At 48.6% G+C, this 22,256-nt stretch overlaps 1 protein-coding gene and 1 pseudogene across 3 annotated transcripts; both read left to right on the top strand.

Annotated features, from left to right (window-relative positions):
* The first annotated feature begins 8,411 nt into the window (after nucleotides 1-8,411).
* Nucleotides 8,412-9,025, top strand: LOC109945891 (aspartic proteinase oryzasin-1-like; annotated as a pseudogene).
* Nucleotides 9,026-11,593: 2,568 nt separating this feature from the next.
* LOC100273316 (RNA binding (RRM/RBD/RNP motifs) family protein) lies at nucleotides 11,594-21,723 on the top strand. Of its 3 annotated transcripts, none has more exons than XM_008678589.3 (13): nucleotides 11,594-11,915; nucleotides 12,173-12,301; nucleotides 12,382-12,587; nucleotides 13,397-13,603; nucleotides 13,700-13,792; nucleotides 13,936-13,974; nucleotides 14,540-14,629; nucleotides 14,710-14,812; nucleotides 20,105-20,185; nucleotides 20,288-20,364; nucleotides 20,540-20,620; nucleotides 20,868-20,959; nucleotides 21,293-21,723. In XM_008678589.3, exons 1-13 carry the CDS (start codon nucleotides 11,813-11,815, stop codon nucleotides 21,417-21,419), a joined length of 1,428 nt encoding a protein of 475 aa, XP_008676811.1. In that variant the 5' UTR covers nucleotides 11,594-11,812; the 3' UTR covers nucleotides 21,420-21,723. The 3 variants fall into 3 exon arrangements, with proteins under 3 accessions (XP_008676811.1, XP_008676812.1, NP_001141229.1); XM_008678590.3 differs by having other exon boundaries at nucleotides 11,631-12,082; nucleotides 21,293-21,719; NM_001147757.1 differs by having other exon boundaries at nucleotides 11,674-11,915; nucleotides 14,710-14,767; nucleotides 21,293-21,705.
* The last annotated feature ends 533 nt before the right edge of the window (nucleotides 21,724-22,256 follow it).

Below are 22,256 nucleotides of genomic sequence, written 5' to 3'. Positions count from 1 at the left end.
CACGCCAAGAAAGGCCTCACATAAATGAACGAAAATGGAGATTTGCAGGATAGAATTGGGATTCAGATGGGTCAAGTTGAGATGGTAGAAATCAAGGAGGCCGCGGAAAAAGGGAGAAATAGGAAGGCCAAGGCCGCGGAGAAGGAAAGGAGCATAAACAACGGACTCATGGGTGTCCTCAGTTGGGACAGTAACCCCATAGCAAATCCGCCAAGAACAGAGTTCTCGCGGAGGAAGAACCCCGATGGACACGAGATGGAGGAGCTCGGGCTCAGAGATGACGGACATGTGGTTACCTGCGAAAGGCAATTGGCTGTTGGGGTCGATTGGAGGAATCACCACAGCAGACGAGCTCGAGGCTTTCCTCTTGGGCGCCATCTCGATTCTACCGGCGAGCAGAGTGGGAGGCGAATTGCGGAGAGGATCTGGAAGCAAGAAAGCAAGAACTAGGGCACGGAAAGCAGAGGCGGCTAAAAGCGCAGCACTTGTGGGATATTCCTGAGCCAGATATCGTTTCAAAAAGTGCCCAGTCAGCACCCGGCGGTTATTTCCAAAACACCGGCGTGCCACGTGATCACCCGGCAGATATTTCCAGAACACCGGTGCGCCACCTCATCACTCGGCTATCATCCTCAAAGTGGCCCACGCAGCCTGCTATCACTCGGCGTTACCTCTAAAACGCTGACGTCGCCCTCCAGTCACTCGGCGTTACCTCTAAAACGCTGACATCGTCTTCAAGTCACTCGGCGTTACCTCTAAAACGCTGATATCGCGTTCAGTCGCTCGGCGTTACCTCTAAAACGCTGACGTTGCCCTCCAGTCACTCGGCGTTACCTCTAAAACGCTGATATCGTGTTCAGTCGCTCGGCGTTACCTCTAAAACGCCGACGTCGCCCTCAGGTCACTCGGTAGTTATCTCTAAAACTCCGACATCGTATTCAGTCGCTCGGCAGTTACCTCTAAGGCGCCGACGTCGTCTTCAAGTTAATCGGCAGTTATCTCTAAAAGCTCTCTGACATCATCTACAAGTCGCTCGGCGTCTACTTCTAAAATCATCAGTATGATGCCCGAGTTATTCACTTACTGTCTCAAAGGAATCAACTTCATGAAAAAGCCGGGAAGAAGAATGATTCAAGAACCTTGGGTTATGAATATCAAAGAGTAATCATTGCAGAGAAACCAACATCGCTTCATTCATTAAAGGGAAGATAACATACTTACAAATCAACTCTTTATGAGTTGATACTTCCCTATTACTACTACTACATTACACTAAACTACACTATACTACTCTACACTACTAAATACTACTACATTATTCTAACTATACTATACTAATATCTAAAAGACCAGTGGCATCTAGCCACTGGCCCTATTGCTGCCGCCGCCACTGCCGCCCCTGGTGCTGCCTCTGCTGCTGCCGCCACCGCCGCTGCCGCCCCCACCGTCACCGTCCTTGCTGCCGCTGCCGTCGCCCCTGCTGCTGCCGTCACCGTCACCGCCGTCGTCGTCGTCGTCCTCGTCCTCGCCGCCACCGTCCGAGTCCTCCTCATCCGAGGAGTACTCCGACTCATTCGAGCCCTCGAGCCCGGAGCGCTCGACGGCCCGGATGTACGTCCAGACCTCCGCCGCGAGCCGCTAGGAGTCGTCTGAGTCATCAGACGACTCACGCAGGGGGATGGGAGCCGGAGACCCCTCAGACTCAGAGGAGAACTCCTCCTCTGAGTACTCCGAGTCACCAAACTCCTCCGATGGAGGAGTTGGCTCACGCTTGCGCTTGTTGTTCTTGCCCATGGTGGAAGCAAAAGGGAGAGAAGAAAGGGAAGCAACAGAGAACAGCGAGAGATGTGAAAAAGCCGGAGAGACAATGGCATTATTTATAGAAGGAGAAGGCAACTGCTCACCTCCAACTGCGGTCACTGAACAGTCGCAAAGCATTCAATAAGCACTTCAACCCGTCTGAAGACACGTCAGGCGACTGACGCCGTTTCACGCAACACAACACCCATTGGGACTCCAGTCAATAGCGCGGAGGATATGATTACACCCGCCGTCACATCACATTACTACTCAGAAGCAGCCGGCTAAAACACTCAGCGTACCAAGCTGTCCCTTGCCCACACCCATTGGGGGGGGGGACGCCCAAGAATTATCAGTATATATTTTCAAAACGGTCACATCTGTGCAGGGCATGCAGTGAATACCTCAAGACAAAAATGAAATATCAGTAAGGATCAGAGGAAAGCCAAATATAGCCAGTGAAGTACAAAATATGGCCGACAGAAGCGACGTGAAGACTAGACAGAGAACGTCCATCAAATGTCCAATCAGTCGCAGAGCAAATAAATTACACCACCTAGCAAGATATGGATGGATTGCGAACTCGGCTGCAAAAGACAAAATACATGCTGACCTCTAAAGCATAATATTGATGACATAATGCTGACCTTCAAAGCATAATGCGGATGGCATCATGCCGATTTTTACAAGCAGAAAGGATAATCTTCAGCAAAAAGACACAAAAGGAAGACCTTCGAATGGATTATCCTCAAAAATCCACTTGAAGGTCGGGGGCTACACCCATTGGGTGCACCTTCGGTGCACCCCATGGATCATCATTCCAAGACAAGATAGTGCCGACTTCTAAGGCATGGGACAAGATTAAAGACAAGGCTGGCCCTCAACCAAAACACAGGTGTAAAAATGGAAATAATTTCTGGTGAAGACCTTCGAGTAGATTATTTTCTAAAATCTACTCGAAACTCGGGGGCTACACCCATTGGGTGCACCTCCGGTGCACCCAATGAAGTTCAGGGTCCTACAAAGCGAAATGCCGACCTCTAAGGCACAAGCACGAAACAAAGCTTCGGTTTACGAGTGATCAAAGCAGGAGGAGACAGTAAGAAGTCGTTTTCTTCAAATCGCCTGCAAGCTGGACCTGAGATCTTTGGGCTGATTACCTCTAAATTAACCCAAAGATCGGGGGCTTGTGGGGGACAGATATCCCCCGGGTCCACTAAAAGAGTAAAAGACCTCACGAAAGGCCCAAGGGCCCAATAAATCGTAAGGTCATTCTTTCGTGGGCCTGGGGAGGGACAATCAGCAAAGCAGATCGACATGAGGCCGGATTGATGCCAGCCCGGACGGCCCACAACGTTGAGCGAGCGACCACAACAGAGATCCGACTTTCCCGCGCTGGAGCCCCCATGCAACGGAGCCATGCGGGGATAGGTCGGCAGAACTACAGGGAGATAAACTCAAACAGTTCACTATCTTTTAGCTACACATTGTTATCATATCCACGTGTATTGCCCCACGGTCGAGTATATAAGGCCTAGGGGGCACCCCTTCAGAACGATCGACCCTACTACTTAGCCACCCACTCCAACTCTCTGCATTCTCAATTCAGAGAGGTCTCTTGTAACCTCATTCACCAAGCATACTCACTAGGACGTAGGGTGTTACGCATCTCTAAGCGGCCCGAACCTGTAAACATTGTCCACTGTCCCTCGTGCAGTCGGCACGAACCATTTTGCTACAGTCGTCGACACCGTCCTACTCCTAAAAACACCTTGAGGGGCAACCCCGGGTGTGCGGTCGGACCCAAAACACCGACAGATAGCAACTAACTAAATTTAGCAAGTCTATTTAGAGAACCATTGGAAAAACATTTTTCTGTCCACTTTTTACATTCAAGGTTTAGAGAGTTGTTTAGAGAACTATTGGAGTTGCTCTTAGAGACATTAGGAAGATGAGGATGGTCTCCTCAGGGGTGTTGAGAGATAGAGACTAATCTAGGAAGAGAAATAAAGGTAAAACTGTCAACAATGTCCTCATGTTGGTGTGGTTGTTGATGAGTTGTGCAGCTCTATAGACGTTTTGGTGAGGGTCCTACGCACAAGACCCCTCATGTGTATATATGCACAAATTTAATCTAGACCTTTCATACAACAACCAGCGACTGACATGCTTTACGAACAACACTTTCAATGCACATCTCTTCGTGTCTAGTTGCATATTGGAAAAATACACATTTTTCCTTATGGAAGTGAGTCTTTTTACCTGGTATATCGGTAGCAAAATGAGATTATCCACAACAGTTTTCTCTATATCGTCCCTTTAAATCTCACTTTTTACCACCTTCTAATCTCTCTAAATCCTAGTTTCCACAACGATTCCCTCTAAATCCATCCTTCTATGCACAATACACCATATTCCTAATATATTTGAGTTTGTTTTTTTGCATATATGTATTTTTTTATAGTTTAAAAATGATTCACACATATTAATTCCATGTTTAATTCCTAGTTTAAAGTATAAAAAATTTATAGCGAAATAACATCCTAAATTTAGAGGTAGGAGGATTTGTCCCTAAACTTAGGGTATCATTTGGGAACAACCATAGATTAAGGGTGCTCCTAGGGGACCTTTAGGTGGACTTCAACGACACCCTTCACCCCACCCCATGCTACCGTGGATTGGTCACCGACTTGGTCCAACAACGCCTCCTCGCGTGGACGAGGTCGCCTGCACTCGTCGTGAAAGGGGGAAGATCTACTATCCCGTTTTCGTTAATCAGTGCATTTAACTAAAAAATTACCCCTTTTCAAATTTAATTACCCGATAACAATATATTATGGTACTATAAATTGTAGTATTATTTAGAACTTAAAAATCGATGTAATTGTTAAATAGATCAGTTAAAGAGTAAATGAGAGCTGAATAGATGGAATGGTTGTAGAGAAGGCGAAATAGAGGGAAGAGTATTTCAGGGAAGATATTTAAGGGTCTTTTTGTTTGAGATTATAATACTGTCGGCGTTTCGAGACCGGGGGGTCCCTGGACCGACGAGTGAATTGTCGCCGAATGCCCCAGCCCAGATGGGTCGGCGCGAGACGGAGCGCGAAGGGGGGAAGGCAGCCGGAGGGAGACGGGCGTGAGAGGTGGAAATCCCGCAGCCTTCGTGTTTGTCCCGCGCCCAGGTCGGGTGCGCTTGCAGTAGGGGGTTACAAGCGTCCACGCGGGAGGGAGCGAGCGGCCTCACGCGAGCGCCGTCCCGTCCTTTTTGCCCCGCGCGGCCAACCCTCCGTAAGAGGGCCCTGGTCCTTCCTTTTATAGGCGTAAGGAGAGGATCCAGGTGTACAGTGGGGGTGTAGCAGCGTGCTAACATGTCTAGCGGAGGAGAGCTAGCGCCCTAAGTACATGCCATCGTGGCAGCCGGAGAGGTTTTGGCACCCGGTTCGTGTGGTGTCGTGGCCGTCGGAGGAGCGCCGGAGCCTGGCGGAAGGACAACTGTCGGGGCTGTCGAGTCCTTGCTGACGTCCTCTTGCTTCCGTAAGGGGGCTGAGAGCCGCCATCGTCATAGAGCGTGCGGGGCGCCATCATTACTTGTCTGGCGGAGCGAGCCAGATGGGACGCCAGTCTTGTTCCCCGTAGCATGAGTCAGCTTGGGGTAGGGTAATGATGGCGCCTCTTGTTGACGTGGTCGGTCCGTGCCCTGGGTTGGATGATGTGGAGGCTCCTCCGAGGTCAAGGTCGAGTCTGTCTTCCGAGGCCGAGGTCGAGTCCGAGCCCCTGGGTCGGGCGAGGCGGAGACTGTCGGCTGAGGCCAGGGCTGAGTCCGAGCCCTAGGGTCGGGCGAAGCGGAGTTCGTCGTCTTCCGGGGCTGAGCCCGAGTCCGAGCCCTGGGGTCGGGCGAAGCGGAGTTCGTCGTCTTCCGGGACTGAGCCCGAGTCCGAGCCCTGGGGTCGGGCGAAGCGGAGTTCGTCGTCTTCAGGGGCTGAGCCCGAGTCCGAGCCCTGGGGTCGGGCGAAGCGGAGTTCGTCGTCTTCAGGGGCTGAGCCCGAGTCCGAGCCCTGGGTCGGGCGAAGCGGAGTTCGTCGTCTTCAGGGGCTGAGCCCGAGTCCGAGCCCTGGGGTCGGGCGAAGCGGAGTTCGTCGTCTTCAGGGGCTGAGCCCGAGTCCGAGCCCTGGGGTCGAGCGAAGCGGAGTTTCCTATGGCGCCTGAGGCCGGGCCTGGCTGCTTGTCAGCCTCACTCTGTCGAGTGGCACAACAGTCGGAGCGGCGCAGGCGGCGCTGTCCTCTTGTCAGACCGGTCAGTGGAGCGGCGAAGTGACTGCGGTCACTTCGGCTCTGTCGACCGGAGGGCGTGCGTCAGGATAAAGGTGTCAGGCCACCTTTGCATTAAATGCTCCTGCGATTTGGTCGGTTGGCGTGGCGATTTGGCCTAGGTTGCTTCTTGGCGAAGACTGGGCCTCGGGCGAGCCGAAGGTGTGTCCGTTGCTGGAGGGGGCCTCGGGCGAGACGTAGATCCTCCGGGGTCGGCTGCCCTTGCCCGAGGCTGGGCTCGGGCGAGGCGTGATCGAGTCCCTCGAATGGACCGATCCTTGACTTAGTCGCACCCATCAGACCTTTGCAGCTTTGTGCTGATGGTGGTTACCAACTGAGAATTAGGAGTCTTGAGGGTACCCCTAATTATGGTCCCCGACAAATATGTTCTGGTTATATAATCTAACTTATTTTGAACTAACACTTAGTTTAAATAAGTTAGATTATATAATCTGGATAGATTATAATCCAAAATAAACACCCTCTAAATATGAATAGAAAGTAGGAATAGAGGGATTTGGAAGGAAATTGTGGAATCGTCCGAGAAGGTCTTAGACTATCCACAGTGTAGGTTACTTTGTATCCTCACTCTATTTACCTTATATTACAATCCTCCGTACTTATATCCCTCTATATCAACTACTACATATTATATTTGTTCTAATCTAGCTACTATATTTTCTTCCTCTACATAACATATGCTTTTGGTATCATAAGAGTTCCTTTATGTCGTATATAGTGAAGTAATATAGCCACTAGATCATACCAAGAGGTATAGCGTAGAGCGCTGCAACATCTTTTTACACTAATGTTTCCTGTATTTAGATTTTCCATCGAGAAATAGAATTAACGAATCCTAAGACAAAGGGGCGAGAAATGCAAGGCCACTCTTCTTTCTAGCTTTCTTAGTGGAAGTTTTCCCTACAAGGATGTAGATAACCTTAGGGCAACTGCAATGGTACCATGTCAGCTTTCTATAAAGAGTTTATGTCATTACCTATTCTATGTGGGAAGAAATTAAAAGAGAGAGAAGTCGCTGCTACCTATGAACCTGCACTAAGGCTAATCACAGTGAGGATTTCATGTCCCTATTTCCAAAAAATGCCACAACAGCTTTATGGATGAATGAAATACCCTCTCTCAATGGAGAGTTTCATCTCACTATTTCATATGTCAACATACTTTATGCTGCATATAAATAACCAATAGGATTTACTCAATTATATAAAGATGAAACAAAACACTCTCAGTGGAGGTTTCACATAGTTTCTAAGACCTTGGAAACGAGTTAACATGGTTTCATCCTCATGAAACTCCATGAAACTCTTCCTTCTTAAATGATGTGACATGTCATCAAAATAGCTGATGTGACAGGCTAATTAATACATGAAATACCTCATGAAACCTTGTGATTAGTCTATATGCAGAAACCGAAGTGGTATAGAAATGATATGCAATTATTAAAAACGGTTATAGATATCTCTACTAACTATTAAGAACCTATTGTAGACTGCCCCCGCCTCTACGCCCGCCAGCCATCCAGCCCGCACGCCGCAATCCCGCCGCAGCCGCCGGGAACGCCGCGAACCGCCCGTCCGCACGCCCTACGCACATCCACCCGCCCGCACGTCGCAAAACCCGCCGCAACCATGGCGAACTGCCCTCCCGCCCGCCCCAATCTCCGAGATCCACAGGGACGCAGGACGCTGTCGATGGCGAACCCGAGGAAAACCCACACCTCGGCTCCAGATCCGCCCGTAGCAGTCGTTCGGCTTCCGGGGTGTGCTGTGGTGGGGACAGGGGCGACAGGTGACGGGGTGGCCGAGTCGGGTCGGGGTGGGGGTGCGGGCAGGGCGGTGGTACGTACGGGGTGGACATCGGCAGCGGGCTTCTCTTCTCGTGGACTTACCGCCACCTTGACCGCGACTTGAATTGCTGGTTCGGTGTCTGATGCAGGCTCATATGCTTGTTGCAATCTGCTTTCCCCCGATTGATTCTTACGATTTCCAAGTAGTTTTGTGTTATCTTCTCTCTATCTCTCTTTTGGGGAAAACTGGGTTTCAATTCTGTTGGGCATCGACTCACCGGGTTTTGAGGTTTTTCGTGGGCGGTTTGATCCTCGATCGATCCGATCTATGGCAGGCTTTCATCAGATGTTGCAAAATCCGCTCGCAACCATAATCACAGCGTTATTGTAAGCCGCAAACAGTCCTTTTCTTGGTTGTACTGTGCTTTCCCCACTGATGCATCTGTTCGATCTAACCGGCCTTCGTTCCGGCTTGGGCTGCCGCAGATCAGCGACCATGGAAACCCGCGGTGTCGCCCTGCTGCTCCTCACGGCGGTGCTGCTCCAGGCGCTCCTCCTCGCGCGGGTCGCGCTGAAGAAATAGCCCGTCGACCAGAACGGCCGCGTCGCCGCGCGCCTCTCCGCCGTGGAGAGGCAGCGCCTCCTCCTCCGCGGCACCAACGCCCTGGGCTCAGGCGGTGACGACGACTCCGATGTCATCGCGCTCAAGAACTACATAACGCACAGTACTTTGGGGAGATCGGCGTCGGCTCGCCGCAGCAGAAGTTCACTGTCATCTTCGACACCGGCAGTTCCAACCTCTGGGTGCCGTCCTCCAAGTGTTACTTCTCGGTGCATCCTGGTTCCTTCCCTTGCCTAGCCGAGGTTTTCCTTTTTCAGGACTTGGATGTGTTTTGTGCTAAGACTGGAGTGTGCTTTTGTGCTAATGTGATGCAGATCGCTTGCTACTTCCACTCGCGCTACAAGTCATGGCAGTCAAGCACTTATAAGAAGAATGGTTTGACTCTTCCTTTCTTGTCTTGTTACTGTATTGTTTTCCCGATTTACTCGTTGTGGACTGAGATCTACATCACTTTCGTCATACGTTTGTATTTCCCAGCTGGATTTTGATTGTTAGGTACGCAATACTGCACATCCTCCTTGATGTGACGTCGACGGGATCTCATCTGTCTTCCCGTCATTAGAAGGTGCTACAGCAGTCCATGTGTTATTAGGGGAAATGCGAAAGAGATTGCGTAGAGGAATAAGGGCCAGGAAGCTGCTATTCTGCAGTTTGGCACGTTTGGTTTGGTGGTGAAGTAAGGAAAGGGAAGGCAATGCAAGAAACCTTGGCTGGCCATGGACTTGTCACTTGTGAGTTGTGATGGAGAAGCAGAAGCTCCTCTCAGGAACATGTTGGACCCTTCATGAAACTTCGCGCCTCCACCGAATTTAACGACTAGGTGATGATGGCCTTTGTGAACTGTGAATTCTACAAATTGGTGGCCCAATGGCCTTCTTGAATGAATTCTACAAAAAAAGGGAAGCATCTGGTCCCTTCCCCGGAGACGTTCCAGTCAAATGACGATCGAGTAAAAGCGTTGGAATCATCCGTCGTCCCTTATTGGATGAGGTCCCAGTCAGAGCAAATAAAATGGTTTCCGTTGCTCATTTGGTTGCCCATCCTTCTAACTCCCAATGTCAACGGAGTCGTACTGTGTTGTGGCCACGAGAGTGCTAGGACGGCACATGGCAATTGGCAAACGGCAGTGGCCGGCTGGCCGCCAACCGAATCAGGCTTGTGCGCAAGCCTGCTTTGCATTCAGATTCCAATCCGCTGCGAGCCGACTTGAACCCAGAACGCGAGCATCTCACACGAATCATCCTTCGTTGTGATACCAGCGATGACCTCAGCACTGTATGCTGCATCTCGTGGATATAATCAAGCATCGCCTAGGAATAGCTTCACACACAACAAAGTTCAAGCCGAAACCAAATCATACACAGGCGGCAGTCCAAGCATTATTCACAGAGCATAAGGACAATGGCAACTGACCACAGAATATTGTTGAATTATAACATCTCTGCAAATCCACCAGTGCAAACAAAGACTAGACCATACAGGCAGGCAAAAACGAAATACTTGTCGCAGCACAAGCCAGTTGCTACACCATTGTCAGTTTGTCACTAAACTTGGAACGACAAAGAAACTTAAGCAGGCACTGTAGCCACTAACTCCATATTACCTTGCAGTGGTGTAGCAACTAACGGTTGCCTTTGTAGCACCTAACAGAAACCAAAAAAACAATAATATCAGTAAGTGGTTGCAAACACGAGAAAGAACTTTTCAAATAAATGGGGTGGGATAAATGATCCCTATATAAATTATAACTGTGTAGCAAATTTGCAACAACAAAAAAAAACACTAAAAAACCAACAGCATATTCTCATTTACTATAAAATGAAACCATATAAACTTTTAGTATCAATTTATTATAATTCTAATTTCTAAACACAGAGCAAGAGAAATCTGCCCCCAACTAAAGATTATCCTGGTTATCTGCCAATTCCAACCAGGACAAAAAAAATTAACACACAAGAACAAAACTATGCCAGTTCCATGATCAGGACAGGGAAGGCGGCTAAATGGCAAAACAAGTTTATGTTTCCAGTTGGCACTTGGCAGAATATTTGAACAAACCAGCAAGTTTAAATGGCAAGCCAATAGGTTAGAAGTTATACTTCAACTGATCAAAAATACAAGTCCATTAACGACAAGGTCTACAATGTGATCCTTTTGACTATCAATATCCATTACAAATTTAAAATATATTTTTCCTTACATAGAAAAGAGTTGTATGTTATGGTGGTGCGGGGGAGGTGGAGGTGGTGCTCTGGTACTCTGGTCCGATGGTGGTGGCGCGGTCGCGGCAATGAACGGATGAGTGACGCCGTGACAGTATTGGTTCACTCACTACGCGTAGCACACTAGCACTGCAATATCGGGACCCGCTGGGTTGCTGGGGGCACGGGCGCATGACACCGAACTTCACATGCCATTGCCTATTGGCCATTCCATCGGGTTCACGATGACTGGAGCGAATCACAGAATGACTAGAGATTCTCAAAATTTTAGATGGCTCGATCTGAATTTGCAAGACTGGAGACGACATATAAGGCTAGACTCTAGAGACATTTCTAATTTACAAGCGTGAAAAGACCACATCAAATGATACTCCTTCCTTCCAAAACTCCTCCCAAAACAGTATTTGTTTTATAGTATTAATGAATGAAAGAGTGTTAATGAATTCATACAGTATTTCATGTACGTGTATTATATGTGTCTAGATTCATTGTTATCCATTTAAATATGGACAAAAAAAAGCTAAAACAAACTATATAATAAGATAGAGTGAGTATTGACGACAGACGCTGTTTGTTGGGTTTTGATCCACCGAACCACGTGATCAGTATGTTGACGACGTTATTGGTGTAGCACTCTGTCTGATCCGCTGAACCACGTGATCCGCCGAACCATTAGAGGCTCGTCAATTTATGTAAATTTATTTTTCGTTGCAATACACGGGTACATACCTATAAGATATTAAGATCGAAGATAATATATATATTGTTTGTTTTTATGTATTACCTAACACTGTCTTATATGTTCCCGTGGTAACGCACGGGCACTCACCTAGTTTATACAGATAAAGCATTGTAAAAGTTTTTTTTTACTATAATAGGTTCTCTCGAGCCTTCGCCGCCAAGAGCCCGATACCCGCCGTCCTCCCTGCTCCTGCTGCCGCGTGCCCCTCTCCGGCCACCCGCCGCCGGCGCAGTGTCCATGAACTAGCACCTCTTTCTTCGCCCGGTACCCATTCAGTTCGTCCGCCTCCTTCTCTTCGAGTTTGGGTGCCCATGGAGACCAGCAGTGCGCCCGCCGCCGCCACCGAGGCCGGCTGGTACGTGCTTGGACCGAACCAGGAGGGCGTCGGACCCTACGCGCTTGCTGAGCTTCGAGGTGGCTGTTTCCTTCACTCTCCTAGCAATTCAACGCGTTTCAAGTTCTGAGTTTTCTCTCCGAGGTCGGCCTTAGGGTTCGGTCTGTTCTGAAAATCAAGCATCCTGCCGATTTTATTCTGGTTTTCTCTGAAGTTTAATTGCCGGCTAGGTTATCTCGCCGAGAAGGTTTCGTTTCCACGCTTTTTAAGTTTAGTTCTGTTCCTTCTGTTCCCCCAAATGACATTCTAAATGAAACGAATATCGCTCCCTTTGCAGAACATTTCGCAAACGGTTATTTCAATGAGAGCACAATGCTCTGGGCAGAAGGGAGGAAGGAATGGATGCCACTCTCGTCCATCTCTGAGCTACACTCCGCAGTCGCAGCGAAGGATCAATCTGAACAAGGTTAAATGTTGCTGCCTTGTACTGTGCCTGTAATGGAAATTCTGTAAGGTTTTCTTCTCATTCACTGAACTTCTGTGCAGATGCTCCAGATGTTGATGATGATTTTGAGAAATTTCAGAAGGAGGTTATCGAAGCCGAGACAGAGGTGAAGGCCTTGAAAGGCAATGATGTGGACCAGCAAGATGATGAGCGGCCAGCAACCCCCCCTGATGGAGAGGAAGAATTTACTGATGATGATGGCACCATTTACAAATGGGACCGTACTTTGAGGGCATGGGTTCCTCAAGTGAGTACTGCTAATCTGTCTTTGCCATGACTAGCTAAATACACTGCCTAGTTCCACCAGTCGATTGATTGACTTTCCACCATTGAATTCATGAGTCTCCTGAGCTTAGAGCCTTAGGTCTATGAATTATCAGTATATGTCATGTGATTGTTTTTGGATGTGGTGCATTTTTTTTTCAATTTATCTGTCACTATGTGGTACAATGGAGTAATGGAAAATATCACCCGCCACTCGGTAAACTCAGAAATTCTTGTTAAATTATTTATCTTTTGAACGACTATACTAGTTTGGAAATTAATGTTTGGAGAACCTTTAGTAGTATTCTCACTCACACAAGATTTGCAAGAGCTTTAATTGACCTGAGCCCTGTTCTTTAGTGAGTTATGTTTCTGAAACAGTCTGTCTCATAACCTTGAGGACTGAAGCCATCTATTTATATACACTAACCTTTCTTTATTCTCAAGCTTACTATCTCGTTGGTTTCTTGCGTCTCACCATGATACTTGTAGTTTGCTGAAGATTGAAGACACCAATGGGTGTGTTAGTTTTCAGTTTTCACATCATTTGGAAGTTCCAATACAAGGAAAAACCCTACTATATTCTGTCCCGCCAAATACTAAGTCATGGTTTAGTTTCTAATGTACTTAGGATTGCTTTGATTATGTCGGCAATAATAGTGGTATATACATTGAGAATTTTGCATTACATTTCATGTTCAGCCGTATTATTTTGAGGGGAAAATTGCCTTCTTAATACTGTTCTTCCTCTCATAATTTTTTACAATTGCCTCTTCCTGTATGTATTTATAGAATGATGCATCTGGTAGCAAGGAAGATTACGCTGTTGAAGAGATGACTTTTGCAGTTGAGGAGGAAATATTTCAGGCACCCGATATCCTGGGTCCTGCATTAGAAGAAATCAACAATCTACCTGAAAGCAAAAATAAAGGATCAGATAAAGCAGAAATGAGAGGAGACAAAAAGCGGAAATCTTATGAGAATCCAGCTGAGAAAAAGGTATAGTTTCCAAGTCATTCTTGGAGTTATTTGTAAGTTTGCGCATTTTAATTCTAGTCTTCAATAAACTAGTAACCTATTGAACTTCTGTGGTAGGAAGCTAACAAACCTCCGGACAGTTGGTTTGATCTCAAAGTAAACACACATGTCTATGTAACTGGTTTGCCTGATGATGTCACAGTGGAGGAGGTAAATTGCTTCTACCAACTAATTCTATATTTCATTTCTCTTATAGAGATCATTTTGTTTAATGACCATGTAACAAACGCTTAATTAATTGGTTATTTAAAAAGTACTTGTTCTGCACTTGTGATGCTGGATTCCTTTTGCAGATTGTGGAGGTATTTTCCAAGTGCGGAATAATAAAGGAGGTATACTTTTAGTCTGCTATGTCGCAGAGACAAAATTGTAGTGCTGTAACATTCATTCTTGATGTTGTTTTGAACTTTTGATATTTCTCACTCGTGGGAAGAATTAGTTGTCAGTATTTGGACTAATTATAGTTGCGATCTGAGAATGCAACTAATTGGAATACTGACAAAGGAACTTTGCTAACTTATCAGAGTCTTGGGACCTTAAATTAATCATGTCAAGGCTGTTCATTATTGCACTGTTCAACTCATCAATTATGTATTTTACTGTGTAACCAAGCATTTAGCAAATTTCAGTTGTCCTTGCAGCATGCGTTATAATACTAGATATTGGTGCAGCTTTCCATTGGTCATCATAGATGGATATGATATTTGTTGTTGTGGATGCCTTAAATAAACTGAAAAGATAACAATATTTATATGATATTTTATTTTGAGCAGGTATTATTGTTTCTCTTACTAATAATATGTTATAAAAGCATACAGTTGTGCTGTGGCATTTATAGTTCTTTCCTGAACTTCAAAGCATTTAGACACCTTTAAATGCTGATAATTTATAATACAGGACCCAGAGACTAAAAAGCCACGAGTGAAGATTTATACTGATAGAGAAACCGGCAGGAAGAAGGGTGATGCCTTGGTGACATATTTCAAGGTATCACCTTGTTAACGTGCTCAGATTATTTGGAATCTATGCATTTCTTTTTCATGTGCCTTCTTTTTCCAATGATTCAGGAGCCTTCTGTAGCTTTAGCGGTTCAATTGTTGGATGGGACACCATTCCGTCCTGGTGGTAAGACTCATATGTCTGTAAGTCCAGCCAAATTTGAGCAGAAAGGTATTGTTTCGTGATGCCAAAATCAAATACATCAGCTACGGTTAAGGACTTCGAGTAGCACCTCCAAGTCCTGGGTTCGATTCCTATCGGGAGCGAATTTTCAGGCTTGGTTAAAAAAATCCCCTCGCTGTGCCCCATCCACTCTCGGGTTGCGATGTCCTGTGCGCCACCCTCCGGTTGGGCCTGTAGAGAAACAGGGTTGAGGGCAATTGGCCACACCTCAATGAGAGGGGGCACCTTCTATTATATAGAGCTGGCTGGCCTGCTTTACAAGGCAGGGATAATTCCCCTGATTTATCCCTGATTTACATCTGCTATATCTAGCAACTAATCCCTGATTTACATCTGCTATCTATAGCAGCTAGGATTCTATCCCTGATTTACATCTGCTATCTATAGCAGCTAGGATATCCACAGATGGCATATTCTATTGCCTAACACCCGCCCGCAGTCGCAGCGGGAGGCTCCCGGACGCAAAGACTGGATCGAAATTCTCGAAAGAGTGCTGTCGGAAGCCCTTTAGTCATGATGTCGGCGAACTGGTGAGAGGAGGGCACATGGAGAACCCGAATTTCACCAAGGGCCACCTTTTCGCGGACGAAGTGAATGTCGATCTCGATGTGCTTCGTTCGCTTGTGGTGGACGGGGTTGGCCGTCATGTAGACGGCGCTGACATTGTCGCAGAAGACAACTGTGGCAGAAGGCAGCTGGATGTGTAGCTCCTGGAGTAACTGTCGAAGCCAGCAGCACTCAGCCACAACGTGAGCCACAGCCCGATACTCGGCCTCGGCGCTAGAGCGGGACACCGTGGTCTGGCGCTTGGAGGACCATGAAACTAGATTGTCGCCGAGATAGACACAGAAGCCAGAGGTGGATCGTCGAGAGTCTGGGCAGCCTGCCCAGTCGGCGTCAGAGTAGGCAGTCAGCTTGGTGACAGACCCGGTGCCAATGTGAAGACCCGAGGAGAGAGTCCCCTGGACGAAGCGTAAGATGCGCTTGACCAGCGCACGGTGAGGCTCGCGCGGGGCGTGCATGAAGAGGCACACCTGCTGAACAGCATATGCCAGATCAGGACGAGTCAACGTCAGGTACTGGAGAGCCCCCGCTAAGCTCCTGTACTCTGATGCATCCTTCTCAGACATTAGATCCCCGTCGGTCGCAGATAGCTTGGCGTGAGTGTCAACAGGTGTCGATGTCGGATGACACTCAGCCATGCCTGCGCGCTGAAGAAGCTCGACCGCGTACTGTCGCTGGGAGAGGAAGAGACCATCGGAGGAGCGCGTGACAGCGATGCCGAGGAAGTGGTGGAGGGCGCCAAGATCCGTCATGGAAAACTCGGAGCTCAACCGAGTCATAATGCGTTGTAGCAGGGCCGACGACGAGGCGGTGAGGATGATGTCGTCGACGTACAACAGTAGGTAGGCGAGACTTGTCCCCTCTCGTAGAACGAAAAGAGACGTGTCGGAGATGGAGGCGACGAAGCCGAGGTGCCGGACGAAGGTGGCGAAGCGCTGGTACCATGCCCGCGGAGCCTGCTTCAGGCCATACAAGGACTTCTGCAGATGGCAGACGTGATCTGGAGCGCCAGGGTCGACGAATCCTGGCGGCTGTTGGCAGTAGACGGTCTCCTCGAGGTGGCCGTGAAGAAAGGCGTTCTTCACGTCCAGTTGATGAATGGGCCAGGCGCGGGATGCAGCGATGCTGAGTACAGACCGTATGGTAGCCGGTTTGACAACCGGGCTGAAGGTCTCGTCGTAGTCAATGCCCTCGCGCTGGGAGAAGCCACGGACAACCCAGCGAGCCTTGTGGCGAGCAAGGGACCCATCGGCATGGAACTTGTGCCGGAAGATCCACTTCCCCGTTACGACGTTGGCTCCGGGGGGCCGCGGAACAAGCTCCCAGGTGTTGTTGTCGACGAGGGCCTGATATTCATCCATCATCGCGGCACGCCAGTTGGCGTCGGCCAGCGCGCTGCGGTAGTTTGTCGGAAGCGGCGATGGTGAGGATGACGTCGTGGCCGCCAGCCCCTCATAGCAGACACGAGGAATGGCACCCGTCATGGTGCGAGTGACGCGCGGCGACGGCGGAGGCGAGGAAGTCATAGGGGCTGCTGGGACAGCTGCCGGCTCGGACGTAGACGTCGTACGGGAACGACGGACGTAGACTCGTGGGAAGGGAACCACGTCGGGTCCAGGCGGGGGCACGGGACCACGCCCGCCCGGTGTCGCAGAAGGCGAGTCATGTGAGACTGCAACGTCTGGGGGCGGTTGCTCAACATCCGAGTGGGATGGAGCAACCACGGGCGTCGAGGATGGAGTCCCACCTGCAACAACAGTAGGACAGGGCACCGAAACCATATCGTCGTCGAGGAGGAATTCTAGGGAAGCAGAGGACGAGACGTCTGAGGTGGCTGCAAAGGGAAAGGTGGTCTCGTCGAATGTGACATGGCGAGAGATGATGATGCGACGGGTTGATAGGTCGAGACAGCGGTAACCTTTGTGTGAGCTAGGATATCCTAGGAAGATGCATGGCGTGGAGCGAGGGGCGAGCTTATGTTTAGAGGTTGCTTGCATGTTGGGGTAACATAGAGACCCAAAAACACGCAGATGGCTATAAGTTGGTGGTTGATTATGCAGACGAGTATAGGGAATTTCATGCTGAATAGAGGAGGATGGGCGCCTATTATGGAGGTAGCAGGCTGTCAGGAGTCCCTCGGCCCAATATGTGGGTGGTAGGGAAGCATGTAGAAGCATGGTGCGAATGGAATTGTTGAGTGTGCGGATGATACGTTCAGCCTTGCCATTTTGGGGAGATGTGTAGGGGCAGGAGAGGCGAAGGTGAGTGCCTTGAGCAGCGAGGAATTTGATGGTGGCAGTGTTTACGAATTCAGTGCCGTTATCAGCCTGAAAGCATTTGACGGGGAGGCTGAATTGTGTTTGGGCAGAGGCAGCAAGCTCGACTAAGTGTTGGTGGACATCAGATTTTTTTCGGAGCGGAAAAACCCAACAATAGTGAGTGTAATCATCCAAACAGACCAAGTAATATGAAAAACCAGACAGACTATTGATGGGTGAAGTCCATACATCACAGTGAACGAGTTCAAAGGGTGCATGAGTTATGGAATGCGAAGAACTAAAAGGTAGACGCGTATGCTTGCCTAGTTGACATGAGTGACATAGGGAGTGTTGTACTTTATTACAGGAAATAACATGAAGTTTATTGAGACGCTCTAAAACGGCGGGGGCGGGGTGACCGAGACGTTGATGCCAGAGAGTTGACGATGCAGCCAGGAGAGCATGAGGTGGAGCGCCAGGTGTGGAGGCAGGCATGGTGTATAGGTCCCCGTCGCAGTTACAACGGAGAATCACGCGTTCCGTCCTGAGATCCTTAATAGAGAAACCATGGGCGTCAAATTCAAAGGAACAATTGTTGTCGCGAGTGAATTGACGAACGGATAACAGGTTGCGGACTATGGATGGGGCGACAAGGATATTATTAAGAGCAAAATTTGTTGTAGGTGTAGGAAGGACGGAATGACCTCTAGACATAACAGGTATACTAGTGCCATTACCTACTGTTATTGAGGAGATGGAGGGGGGAAGGCGCTGAGTAAGCATACCATCCGAGGACGTCATGTGCGTAGAGGCGCCGGAGTCAACAACCCAGGGCGAGTTGCCCTGAAGTTGCATGTTTTGCAGGGCAGCGATGAGGCCTGCTGCATCCCAGGTGCTGGTGGAGGTGTTGGAGCTGCTGGAGGACGCCTGGAGTGGAGCGAAGGCGGTGTGGGCCTGCGGGGAAGACCCGAGAATGCCCAGGGTGCGCCCAGCCTGGGCACCAGAACCTCCTTGGCGGCGCTGTCCAGGAGGGGTGACGCGCTCTCCAGGGGCCACACGTTCGCCAGTCCAGGGATTAAAGCCCCAGGGAACACGTTTGTTGGTGCTGGTGTTGTCGGAGTTGTTGGAGAAGCTACCAGAGGTGTTGTAGAAGGGCTGGTGGCCGCCTTTTTTGGTATTAGGGCGCCGGCCGCCCTGCTGGTGCTGCTGCTGCGAACCACCAACATTAGCTAGGAGGGCAGCAGCAGCACGCGTCTTCTCGTCGTTCTGCAGCCGCAGCTCTTTGAGGAGTAGCTGATGGCGTGCGGTGGCGAGGGTGAGGGGCTGCTGTCCGGCGATGTTGTCGGCGACGCCGGAGTAGACCTCGTTAAGTCCACGCAGCAGGTTGAGGACGAGGTTGGGCTCAGATACGGGCTGCCCAACGTCGCGTAGTTCGTCGGCCTTCTCCTTCATGCGAACGCAGTAGGCGTCAATGGACAGGTCCCCCTGAGTCATCGAGTGAAACTCGTGATTCAGGAAGATGGCGCGGGGAGCTTTGTTTGCCTGGAACACCTCGCCGATGGCCTTCCAAAGGGCGCTCGCCGTCTGGGTGCTGTCGGTCATGGCGAGGTTGAGGACGGCGTCGGAGGTGGTGCTGTACATCCATCCGCGGACGCAGAAGTCAGCCTGTGCCCATGCCGCATCGGTGGGGCGCGAGGTGGAGAGGTGATGCAGCAGCCCAAATTTCCCACACGTGGCCTGAAACGTCGTCGACCACTTGGTGTAGTTGGAAGGTTTCAACTCCAGGGTCATGGGGACGTGGAGCTTGATGTTGATGGTGGCAAAGGGGCAGAGGACAGGAGCAGAATCGGCAGCATCGGAGATGGTGCTCATGGCGCAGGGAAGGGGAAGGAGAGGGCAGGCGGCGCGGTCTGGTTAAGGCGGCGCGGCTGGAGGGGAGAAGGTGGGGGGGGGGTTGGGAAATTAGATCGATGCCTGGGTCTCGGATACCATGTAGAGAAACAGGGTTGAGGGCAATTGGCCACACCTCAATGAGAGGGGGCACCTTCTATTATATAGAGCTGGCTGGCCTGCTTTACAAGGCAGGGATAATTCCCCTGATTTATCCCTGATTTACATCTGCTATATCTAGCAACTAATCCCTGATTTACATCTGCTATCTATAGCAGCTAGGATTCTATCCCTGATTTACATCTGCTATCTATAGCAGCTAGGATATCCACAGATGGCATATTCTATTGCCTAACAGGGCCGTCGCAGAGTGGACAGTTGACGCCGGCCCGTTAGTGATGGGGGGCCAGGTTCGGGGATTTTCTCGGCCGGGACCATTGTTTCGGTCTCTTCTTATATGGAATACCGGGAGGGCGGTCTTTCCCTCCCCGGCCGAGTTTTTTTTAAATACATCAGCTACAGAACTTGTCAGTTGTCACTGATGCCATCGCATGTGTACATGTTTTAGGTGATGTTTTCGTTTCAAAGAAAACTGACAAGCAAAAGAAGAGGAAGATAAAGAAGGTTGAGGACAAAATGCTTGGATGGGGTAATTTGGACTGCTGTTTTTTTACAGTCGCTTTAAATCATATAGCTGATTCAAGAATAGGGTTTTACTTCATTTGTTTTCTTGACAATTTCCTCTAACTAGGTGGGCATGACGATAAGAAGCTGATGATTCCTGCTACAGTAATTTTAAGGCACATGTTCACTCCTGCTGAGCTGAGAGTAAGTAGCTGAAATATGCTTGACGCCTCCTGCAATATGTGTTCTTTTGATCTGAGACAGCTCTTGTTTTGTACTTGGTTGGCCATTGGATCATTCAGGTTGCTCAGATGGGGTTCACTCTTCATAGCAGCTTTATTTTCATTCTTACTGGATTCTCACCGATAATATCCCGCAGGCTGATGAAGAGCTTCTTCCTGAGCTTGAGGCTGATGTTAGAGAGGAATGCATCAAGTTTGGTCCGGTGGATAATGTCAAGGTACACCTAACCCCCGGATATATAGTTTTTTTGTGAACTTGTCTGGAAAACAGATCTGACCAACCGCTTTCCAAAGGAAACTTCTCACCGTTTCAGTAACAATGATGAGGCACATATTTTATACTAAAGAAAATTAAGCCAAATCGGCTTGGATCAGCCATAATTTGCTTTACTGTTACTGTTGCTGTTCTCCACTAAACCGCCACAGTTACATTGATTAATATGCTTATTGTTTTGCTGCTTGCAGGTTTGTGAAAATCATCCACAAGGTGTCATATTGGTGAGATTCAAAGACAGGAAAGATGGTGCCAAATGCATAGAGAAGATGAACGGCAGATGGTGAGTCAACAACAACTCAAGTACCCAACACACACTATTCGATCCCCTTTGTTCTCTGATGTGGTGATGCGCTAGCGAGGAGGCTGAAAATGGAATTTTCGGCGCTCGCAGCTTCGCACCTTGCGTCTGTTTCCATCACAGACCATTTGGTATATATATCATTCTTCATTGGCTTTACTGTGAACTTATTTGAGTGTAGAAGATATGAGTTACCCTGAGAATCGTGCATGTTCGCTTGTCTACACGTAGGATAGAACATAGAAGGTCATCTAGTGTTTATGCGCCTAAATTGATCTGTTCTGATAACATTTGTCCTTATTTCTTGCCTTGCAGGTTTGCTGGACGGCAAATCCATGCGAGCGAAGACGATGGCTCTGTTAACCATGCTCTTATCCGTGATTACGACGCGGAGGTGTCAAGGCTGGATCGATTTGGACAAGAGCTAGAAGAGTCCACATAGAGTGTATATATACACACACACACCAGGGATTAGAGTAGGTGTGTTACCTCATTCATAGGTAGGTTCGCCTGATTGAACATGAGAAAGAAGTTATTGGATACACCTGCTAATAAGAGTAGTGACCGGCTTGCAGAGCTGGTGATATCATCACTAGCGAAGTAGCAGCACACTGCTTTCTCAAATGTGTTGTTTAATGAATGAGAAGCTCATATCGATACTATTAACCTCGGCTCCCTATGAAAGTACAGTGGGCATTTCTATCTGAAATGTGGGAATTTTTATATGCATTACTGGCTTGTTCGTACTGGTTTCTACTATTTCTACAATATTTTATCTATATGGATTATAGATACAGCAGTTTAAACAACGACTTTAATCCGAAGCGAGCAGTTATCAATGGCTTGGCTGCAATGAAGCGTCAGTTGCTGCACCTCCGGCTTCCCCAGCCGCGCTCGAACTCCGAGGTTCCGCCTCCCGGTAGCCCTAGGCCTACATCAAGCGTTTGATTTTTAAACAGGAGTATGAAATATAGACCCAACTAACTGGACTAGATTCGTCTCGTCTTTTAATCTTCGGCTGACAAATTAGTTTTATAATCCGACTACATTTAATACCCGGAACGGAGGTTCAAACATTCGATTGGACAGAGAGACTAAATTTTAGCGGGGTGTAACCTAACACCCCCTAAAAATTTATAAGAATCACTTTGCCTGTTTTATAAGAATCACTACCGCATCAGATATGGATATTACGCGTCAGTATTCGAATTTGCTCCATATAAGGGGTTGAGATTCGATCTATATTAAGTCTAGGTATTCAGTATTCGAATTTATATTC

Source organism: Zea mays, chromosome 4 (assembly GCF_902167145.1).
Source record: "Zea mays cultivar B73 chromosome 4, Zm-B73-REFERENCE-NAM-5.0, whole genome shotgun sequence".
Lineage (NCBI taxonomy): Eukaryota > Viridiplantae > Streptophyta > Magnoliopsida > Poales > Poaceae > Zea > Zea mays.
This window is presented reverse-complemented; position numbering and strand designations above follow the sequence as displayed.